This window comes from Corvus kubaryi, unplaced genomic scaffold (assembly GCF_017639235.1).
Source record: "Corvus kubaryi isolate FWS band 111438036 unplaced genomic scaffold, C.kubaryi_AGA036_p1.0 37301, whole genome shotgun sequence".
In the NCBI taxonomy this organism is placed as follows: Eukaryota; Metazoa; Chordata; class Aves; order Passeriformes; family Corvidae; genus Corvus; species Corvus kubaryi.
Window position 1 is genome coordinate 914,956 of NW_024581094.1, and position 10,176 is coordinate 925,131.

General features: G+C 44.3%; 1 protein-coding gene across 2 annotated transcripts in view; it reads left to right on the top strand.

Moving 5' to 3' along the window:
• The first annotated feature begins 1,590 nt into the window (after positions 1-1,590).
• LOC121664543 (keratin, type I cytoskeletal 15-like) overlaps positions 1,591-10,176 on the top strand; it is a 12,574-nt gene continuing 3,988 nt past the window's right edge. Inside the window, exons 1-8 of one of the 2 annotated variants that reach the window (XM_042027906.1) lie at positions 1,597-2,362; positions 3,138-3,220; positions 3,664-3,820; positions 4,420-4,581; positions 4,932-5,057; positions 5,276-5,502; positions 6,238-6,557; positions 6,993-7,316. In XM_042027906.1, coding sequence (XP_041883840.1) covers positions 1,667-2,362; positions 3,138-3,220; positions 3,664-3,820; positions 4,420-4,581; positions 4,932-5,057; positions 5,276-5,502; positions 6,238-6,557; positions 6,993-7,018 — 1,797 coding nt within the window. In that variant the 5' untranslated portion in view covers positions 1,597-1,666 and the 3' untranslated portion in view covers positions 7,019-7,316. Of the gene's footprint in view, positions 2,363-3,137; positions 3,221-3,663; positions 3,821-4,419; positions 4,582-4,931; positions 5,058-5,275; positions 5,503-6,237; positions 6,558-6,992; positions 7,317-10,176 lie in introns of those variants that run through there. The other variant, XM_042027907.1, reaches the window with a different exon arrangement.

A 10,176-nucleotide genomic window follows, 5' to 3' on the forward strand; every position in this document is an offset into this window, starting at 1 on the left:
TTTATGCTGCTGAGGTGTCACTACCAGCCTCCAGCTGAGAATCAGGAGAAATTATTCCATCACCAAAGTGCTTGGAATCTTTCATCATCTTTCAGCCATTGAGAGATCAAATAGCAAGATAAAATCGGGAGGTTTTGAAAGCGATTGTGTAAGCAGCAATAGAGCAATGCTGCCACAGGCATGGCACAAAGGCCAGGACAATGGATGTGGTCAGAAAATGCTAAATAATCCTGAATTTACAATCAATATCCCACCAAAGCGGCCTTTGGAAAGCAAGGACTCTGCTGCATTGACATCTCCAAGAGGTCTTGGCTGGGACAAGGAGAGCAGAGCACAAATGGAGTTCCTCAGGCGAGCCCTCTGCTCCTGCACCTGAGGTTTAAGGGAGATTGCTACATTTCACAGCTACCTACAGTCATGAAAGGCTCCACAACCCCACAGAGAGGAGATGAAGACATTTCAGACAGAACAGAGCTGTCACTGGGAAACCGTGCACGTTCTCCTGGGCAAACTGGGACCATCTATACACACCTGGTGTTGTGCTGTTATTTGCACATCTGCCTTCAGACATCCTCATCTTTGGCATCCAACCTACCTAGTGAGGATGGAAACCCTTCCATCCAGAGGCAGCTCCTGGGGATCAGGGCAACACTGAAGTGTGGGGTCATTTCTTTTGTGGTCTCAACGTTCTGATTTCTACTGATTTGTGTAAAAAGTCCTTCAGCTTTTCTCTCAGAATGCTATTATAATCTCAAGGATCTTTGCTTTAAGAACAGTAGATATAATTACTTTATCATCTACAATATATGACACATTAACAATAGAGAGAGAGAGCTGCTTTATATTAAATGATAAAAAGTCTTCCCACACACTAGTTTTTAAATCATTGTCTGCAATAAAACAACTTCTGATTGGGATACAGTTGACTTTAAAATACAATTAAAGCATCCTTGATCTTTCTTCTATTTTAGATCAACAGTGCTTTAGTGAAAAAAGACCAATATTATTTTTCTCTTTGAATCCTAGGACTTGGCTGGCTGTGTGCTGCCCTAGCGCTTTCTTCACAAAGGAGGGATTTTGATTTTTAAATAAGAATCCCTTTTCACTGCTTGAAATAGCCCGTTCATATTAAATAAGATGTTCTCTGAGTGCTGGCAGGGATACATGAGTTGGAAAATCTTTACAGACAACTCACACAATCCTATTAATAAAACTCTTGCACTAGCACTTATGATGAGAAATGGAACATAAGCTGTGTAGAAAATCTTAAATGCACAAAATTAGAAAGAGCAAAAGAGAACAAACAACCGTCTTGAGCAGTAGCAGCTACAAAACATTAGCAAAGAAAGTACCTATTCCAGAAAACACTAAATAAAAAGAATGTTGCCCAAAAAGAAGTGAGATGTTCAACCTTAACCAAGCCTCAGAAGCCCAGCCGTGGGCTGGATTGCCTGAGATAGCTGCACAAAAATACTGTTCAGCAAATTATTCTTGGCACAAACAAAAAGTTTGGTAAATGCCCTGGGAGAAGGAAACACCCTGATGGTGACACCCAGTGTCAAATGTATAAATAGAGAGAGCTGGGGATGAAAATTTGCAGTCCTGAAGCTTATCAGGCTGTGTAGCTAAATTTGGGGTTGCGGTTTGACTCTTCCCTGCTGTCACCATGAGCTGTGGCACCAAATCTTCGAGCAGTACCATTAGAATTAGCAGTGGAGGAGGAGGTGGTGGTGGTGGTGGTGGTGGAAGATGCAGTGGTGGAGGTGGTGGAGGGGGTAGGTCTGGTGGATACTCCTCGGTGTCCTCGAGAAAATACACCTCTTCTGGAGGCAGCGGGGGCTTTTCTGGGAGAAGCTTTGGTGGAGGAGGCTCCAGGAGCAGCTATGGAGGGGGCTTTAGCAGCGGCAGCTGTGGGAGGATCAGCCGCAGTAGCTATGGGGGGAGAATGAGTGGTGGTAGTTACGGAGGAGGAATGAGCTGTGGAAGTATGGGAGGAGGATTTGGATCAGGAGGGGGTGGATTTGGGGGAATGGGAGGTGGTTATGGAGGTGGTGGATACAGTGGAGGTGGATTTAGTGGCTTTGGGGGTAGTGGTGGCTTTGGTGGTGGTGGCAGTTATGGTGGAGGCAGTTTTGGTGGCATGGGCTTTGGGGAGGATTCTGGCTTGCTCTCCACAAACGAGAAGTTGACCATGCAGAACCTCAATGATCGCCTGGCGTCGTACATGGATAAAGTGCGACGCTTGGAGGAAGAAAATGCCCAACTTGAGCAGCTGATCAGGGAGTGGTACAGAAATCAAGCTCCCTCTCAGAACAAGGATTACAGCCAATATTACAGGACAATTGAAGAGCTGCAAAACCAGGTATGATGTCCTTCCACTAACTTGGAAACGGTTCTTATTGGAATGGCACTTTCCTCATGCAGCACAAGGTCCCCGTTTGGGGTGATATTCCCCTTCCTGTGCTTTAGTCAGGAGGCAGAGTGGTGTGGGGATGTGGGGACCAGCTTCTGTCTGCATGTTCTGGCACACGTCTTTGGTGCAGGAAGCATTGCTGGGTGCAGTGGCAGATCAGCACCAGTGCCCCATCACGTGGCCTGTGCCATGCTCCCTTCAGTGCTGGGCTGCTGCTCGCTCACTCTTCACTCTTGAACAGCAGATATAATCCTTGCTTGTGTCCTGCTATTACTGCCATATTAATTGGATATTTTTGTGAATATACAGGGTGAGCCAGCATGTGCAGTTAGTCTCATTCCAGCCCTCAGCCATTTAAGTCATGTATCTCTTGCATGAATGTGGCTGTTCTCAAATGTAATGGAAATTCTGCTATTCCACTGTTTTTTGTTGGTTGGGGTTTATGCTTGTTCATTTTTTCTTTTTTGAATATGAAGAGTTTATTTAGTTATCCTTTCCAACAAGGTATTTTTAATGGGTATCTGTAAACCAAAATTAACAGTAAAGGCACTTTCTTTTATCTGGAAGCAATAAACTCATCTCTCTCAGTAGCTCCTGCAGATCTAGTCAGGCTTGACATTGCCATAAATCCCTCCTGCAAGGTGCTTGTGCATAAGTGTTTCTTCTCTCTGTTGTTGGACTGAAAAGACAACTGGCGGAATAACACCTGCCCCCTCCCTTTCAGATTGTTGGTGCAAATGTGGACCTTAACAGGATGCTTCTTGACATGGACAACACCAGAATGACTGTGGATGACTTCAGACTGAAGTGAGTTACTCCCTTCCTGGCTCCATCCACTTTGCCTCCCTTTATCCCCATGAGCTTCCATTGAAAATTAATCTTTGTAAAAGCTGGAGACTCTTGGCTCCAATGACAGAATAGAGAATTGTTGGGAAAAACATTCTGAGAAGGATTGCTTTGGGTTTTCATTATTATTTTTCTCAAGGCAAGTTCCTGAAGAGACACATTTAAGGGACTCCATTCTAAGTTTCTTCTTCCTTGCATGTAGATTTGTAAGCATAATCCTCATGGTATAAATCTCACAGAGAGAAACTGTACTGAAATCAAACAAAGCTATTGGAGACAGAAAGAGAATGGGGTCCTTCCTTTTAAGAATTGACCAGAGATGTAAGATGGGAACTGTCCATAACTGAGATACCAAACAAAGAGGTCTGGCAGCACTTTTAGTCTCTTTCTTGTCTGTCATTCAGGTATGAGACTGAATATACTCTCCACCAGAGTGTGGCAAGTGATATCAATGGATTACGCCCACTTTTGGATCAACTGACTCTGTCCAGATCTGACTTGGAGACACAGTTTGAATCCCTGAAAGAGGAACTGATCTTCCTGAAGAAGAACCATGAAGAGGTAAGTTTCTTCACACTTCAGTAACTAAAGGCAACACAACACTCCAAGAATTTCCCCTAGCTTTTTCCACCAGTAGTAACCAGGTTTTGGCCACTGGTTTTGATCACCCAACTTGTCACAACATGGCTTTGATTTTGAGGATTGTGTACAGTGCATAGCTGCCCACAGCAGGTCTCATGAGACACCAGGTCAACATGTGAGACCAGGGGGATGAATGGCTTTCAGTACCAACTATAGTTTGCTTGCTGAACTCATGGAAGGAAAATTGGATAGAATATATAGAGGAGTCAAAAGAAAGCATTTGTACTCTCTGCAATGGGATTTCCCACTGAGAAGAAAAGATTCCCACAAAGAGCACACTGCACAGAATTCCTTACCACCCTGTGGAGGAAGCACCAGGGTCACTGTGCATGTGGTGCCTGGCTCTGAGCACTGGAGCCCCAGGAATGGCAGAATTGTTCCATGGCAAGAGCAGGCGAGGCCCTTTCGCTGGAGTCATGGGCTGTGTGAGGATCTATGTCCTTTTTCTTCCCTTTACTTGAACTGATGCCACTCTCTCCCTTTGAGAACCTCATGGGGTTTTTGTGACTTTTTTTCAGGAAATGAGAGGACTGCAAAGCCAGTCTGGTGGAGATGTCAATGTGGAGGTCAATGCTACTCCTGGCATTAACTTAATGGAAAAATTAAATGAAATGCGCAGCGAGTACGAGAGGCTCATTGAGAACAACCGGAAGGAGGTGGAAAGCTGGTATGAAACCAAGGTAAAGCACAGGGGGGCTTTGGTAATTAAATCTTTCACAAAGTACTGGACCTATTTACAGCAGGTGAAAGGCAACTTATCACATGTTATTTAAGGAACAATAACTTCAAATTACTTATAGTTTCCTGTAATAGGTCAGTCCTGGAATATCACCTATGTGGTAAAGCAGGTAGAGCCTCTGTATTCAAGCAGCCAGTGAATTACCAGGGTGTTGGCAGAGTGGCTTGTGGGAAATAAACAGTCTGCATGGCATCTTTATTCTTATGAATTGATTTCTTGATGCCTTTATGATAACCCCACAATGTTTTCCAATTATCAAAAATGCCTCAATTTTGTATGTTAATTTTTCAGATGGAAGAAGTTAATCAACAAGTCCACTCAAGTGGCCAGGAGATACAATCGAGCAACCAGCAGATCTCTGAGCTGAGGCGTGAATATCAGAGCCTGGAAATTGAGCTGCAGTCACAGATCAGCATGGTAAGGAAAGGCATTTGCTTCACCTGTGACACAGTCTGTATGTGAGAAGAAGGGCTACACCCAGCAAGTAATCCATCCAAGGAGGATGGGATACTGGATTACTTCTCTTCAAAGATACACTTTTTTCTGAGGATCTTTGAAGATCTCCTGTTTTCCCACAAAAACAAGTTAAAGTCACCACATTCCCATAAACACTGCATTTTGTTTTCCCTTTGCAGGTGGACTCTCTGCAATCCAACCTGGAAGACACGGAACGTCGCTATAACATGCAGCTGCAGCAGATCCAGGGCATGATCGGGCCCTTGGAGGAGGAGCTGGCCAGCATCCGCTGCGAGATGGAGAGCCAGAACGAGGAGTACAAGATGCTCCTGGGCATCAAGACTCGCCTGGAGCAGGAGATCCAGCAGTACCGGGTGCTGCTGGAGGAGGGGCAGCAGGATCTTGTGTACGTACTCTGACAGAACACGGCGCTGTGTGGCACCCAACTGCTGGGTCAGTCACCGGCAGGAAATTTAACAGTTGAGACTTGCAAAATATTTTGTACTGAAATGAGACTGATGCAGATGTCTTGGCCAATCACCTCCCAGGTGTGAGATATTTCATTCTGTTCAGAATATAGCTCATGTGAAGAAAAATTAATGCAGAAATTCTGAACTACCGATTTGGGGCTGGACAGGGAAACCCATGTAAAAGAGCCTGGTTGCAGAGAAGCCAGGAACTGAACAGGCAGGAAAAGACTGTAGGCAAAAAAAAAAAAAACAAACCAAACCAAAAAACAACCAACGTTTTCCAAACCTTTATAAAAGTTTCTGAAAGTTCAAGCTACTTCAGCTTCACTTATGCAGTGTGCCAGCTTCTGCTTGGAAGTGGTGCCTAAAAGAGTAACTAAAGCTTCATTCTCTTCTGATTTTGAGCCATACAGTGATGTATGTGCCAAATATTGCAAGAAACCCCTAGGCAGAATGTGGGAAAAGCAAAAGCTCTTGCATTCAAGTTGAAGTTGAAAAAGAGGATCATGTTTGGCACTGCTTCAGTTGTTTTGCTGTGCATGCTGGGTTCTAACCAGCAGTACGACCCAGAGAGGTGCTGGCTCCTGGGCAGCAGCTGCAGCTCAATTGCCTTCACATGGCAAAGTGATATTGATTAACTTTTTTTTCCCCTTCTTTCTCTCTCGTTGCAGAATCCCATCAGGAGGAATGGGAGGAGGCATGGGAGGTGGTAGAACTGGAGGTGGTAGTTATTCTGGAGGAGGAAGAGGAGGAGGTGGTAGCATGAGTGGTGGATATGGAGGTGGTGGCAGCGGAATTGGAGGAGGAATGGGAGGAGGAACTGGTGGAGGAGGAATAGGAGGAGGAAGTGGAGGAATGGGAGGAGGAAGTGGTGGTGGATGCATTGTAGGAGGAGGAGGAGGTGGAAGAACCTCAGGAGGCATCAGCAGTTCCCACTCCTACTCTTCATCTTCCCAGTCCCAGTCCTGCAGGAGTGGCGGTGAAAGCCAAGGTGAGAACTACAGTATGGGCACACTGTTCTCTCAGTCACATCCTGACTAATTTATACCAACATACTCTTCCAGAGGCAAACAGTACTGAGGATAAACTAAAATTTCTGGGAAATGTTAGATTTACTGTTACTAACAATTCTTTCCTCTTTGTGTACAAAGGATCAACTCCACTTCCAGAGCACACAGTCCATATTCCATTTTGTGGATGATATCAGCTGATCCTGTAGTTTAACCCCAGCTGGTTTTCTTCATCTGTCTCATTCTCTTCAGAACCTCATAAATCCCACAGCCTTTGTTCCATGCTGGAATTCTCCTTTATGCTTTTGGAATGCTTATGGTCACTCCCACACAGTCCTAATATCTGGGGTATACTGGTGGCTCAGACGTTCAGTGCCAGCACTGATGAAGCTCATGCTTGCTTTATTTCTAAACAGGATATGGAAGAAAATCTTTTGACTAAGAATATACATCAAGGATCCTCCAGTGCAAGACCTTTCAAAAAGAAACTGGCCCAAATCTGCTGCATTCCCCACATTCCCAAGGAAAGATGATGCTCTGAACAGCTCCTGGGAGTTACACATGCCACCTCTCCCCCTGCCCTGCATGCTCTGTGCTGCTTCTGCCCACAAAGCTCTGCAGCTTCAGTCACTGGCACTTAAACTGCTGCTTTACAGATCCAACCTGTTTGGTACTCAGGTTGTTCTGAATCAGGAAAATATCTCTAATAAAATTTAATTTCTGTCTTGACGCAACCAGAATCCTGTGTGGGGTTTTTCTTACCTTCTGTAGGTGTAAACACTTAAAAAAGAAAACACAAAGCCATGCCAAGACACACCTCCACGTAGAAAGGTTGATGATACACTCCAGTAGTTGATAACAAAATTTAGAGTTAAAACACTATTTCTGAGCAGTCAGGGCAGATCAGAATCTTCTTGGGCTGTGCCTTTGTTTTTTAATAATGTGTCAGATATTCTCATGAGCTGAGCTCTGAGACCCAAGAGTTGAATATCAGCCTTAAAGGGACTGCAGAGCCTCAGTGCTCAATGACTAATGGTGTTGGCAGCACATGAGTGTCCACAAAGGAACACACTAATAATGACAGAGCTGTGGTTGTAAAACGAAACAAATGTTTCAATTCACAAAACCTTAACCTGGAAATGCACAGATAAGGGATCTCGGTTTGAAATTATAAGAAGTGAAAGGGAAATATAATTTACAGGAACTTTACAAAGTTCATTTCCATAAAATGTTAAAATTGACAGTAATTGTCTTTGACCTGTGAGAAATTAAGTACACGTAAAAGGGTCTAGAACGTCCTGTTTTGGATATAGCTACCAGAGTATCCCAGGACCTGAGGGGCCAAAATGCCAGTGAGGCTGCCCAAGGGGAGGGTACATCTCACCTGCACACAGCCTTGCATGCTGAGCTGCTGGTGCAGGGCTGCACGCAAGGGAGGGGCCTCTGAGGTTGAGTTGAGAGTGAAAGAAAATGTGGGTTGCACGGAAGTGGAGCAGCACTGCTGTGTAACACAATAGACGCACACAAGTATGGACTGAGAGACCAGATACAAAATCGATTTCCAGAAATACACGTCACACTGCCATGCAAACTTTCTCAACACTTGGAAACCGTTCAGGGAAACAGAAACACTTGACTCACACCAAGCCGAAGTGTGCTGGCACTGTGCTGGCATGAACGAGCCTTTGCAGTCTTGTTAAACAGAGTTTGTGCTGCCAAGGACATGGAGCAGGAATAGTGAGATTCTGGTAATGCTGATTTCTCCTTCTTTAGTTTAGAAACTTGGACTACACACACACCATTCAGAAAGAGCCATGGTGTTCATGGTAAATGGTCTGAGGATTAAGAGTAATGAATTGTGCTTATGCCAGAGCCTTCTGAGGGAGACAATTGCACTGTCACCTCCTAGAGGTGCAGGTACAGGGACAGGGATAGGGACCTCCACAGATGTCAGCCCATGCTTTAAACAAACCTTGGAAGAGTATTTATTTCCCTGACTCCTAATTACTTTGCTGCTCAACAGGCACTAAGTGCTACACATCATACAGTGAAGTCCAGAAGGGGTTAAAACGGGCAGAATGGAGGCAGCAGCTACTGAGAGACCAAGGTGGAGGGAAGGAAGGATTTCCAGGATCATTTGACATCTATGAGGCCCAGTACTGGGTTTGTGTGGCAAGACTTGGGTAGCAGGGGATACAGGGGGGGTTCTGTGAGAAGCTGCCAGAAGCTTCCCCCGTGTCTGGCACTGCCGGAGCCGGTGCCATCCCAGGACGGCCCTGCCACCAGCCAGGGCTGAGCCCGGCAGCAACGGTGGCAGCGCCTCGGGGGTAACAGAGTTACCAAGGGTGAACAAATCTGCACAACTGCAGCCAGAGAGAGGAGTGGGCTTATTTCTTCTTCTGTAATATGGAACCTCTTCCCAAAACACTTCTAGGTTGAATCCATCCTCACTCTCTGTGGATAGGCTGATTTTGAGGCGGCAATTCACAGCAGGTCCCACCAGCTTATTGTGCTTCCTTTGCACAGCCCAGTGACTCTTACATGGGAGCTGCAGTGCTGATATTTAATGCACATCTGGAAATCCAAAAGTTTATTTATGTTCAAGGCTTTTCTCAGTTTCACAGACGCTTGATTAGTAAAGATGGAAAAAGCAGCTCACTGCACATTCCCTATTGCACGGGCAGTGGAAAAAAGTACACAAGTGTTTCTGACTCTCTGTTGGGTGATGCAAGATATTCTGTCATGGTTGCAAAACACCCTTCACTTTAATGAGCTCAGGTAATGATGACATTTTTTCAGATCTAATCATTGGCTCTTTTAATCAAAATTATTTTTTCACTGTATTATATAATTCAAGGATGTATTCTGAGACATTACTATTTAAATATAGTTACGAAAATATGCAAAGTAAAATATTTCTCCTCTCAATTTCCTCTGAGTCCATTTAAAACCGTTAAAATAAAATTAAGAGATCTTTGATAGGAAAAGATTTAATATGTTTTCCCTTGCACAATGTTAGTTTTGCGGCTGTTACACACAGTTTTCTTTGAAGAGAAAAGATACCGTGATCCACATCCTGCATGTTCAGAGAAAGCTGAATGCCAGCAGGACCTTATTCAATACAGAGTGAAAAATTCGGAGTTCAGTTTTCTTCTGTAACAGACATGGGAATGCAGTCTTAGACGTTTTTATTTTGGTGCATTAAAGTAGATTTCTATAAGGTTAATGTAAATTTGAAATAAATCAATGAATGAAGAGTCCTTTGGAGGCAGCTGGTGTCACAAATCATGTCTGTGATCTCAGGTGGAAGACCAAAGCTAAACTACTGAGTTTCAAAACATAAAGACTGATGGAGACTGACAATGAAGCAGAGACTTCCTTAGGTGCCGCTACCAGCGAGATATTGCCAAATTAACAGAAACTGAGAGATACTATATTATTCAACGAAATATCCAACAAGGAGCCACCCACATAAAATTATAGTGCAGGCTTGGTGTGAATCAACAAAGACATATTTGCACTGAATGGTAATGCCTTTTACTTACCTCAGACAAAATTCCCCTTAGCACATCATTTTTGGCATGAGCACTGTGGCTGGCA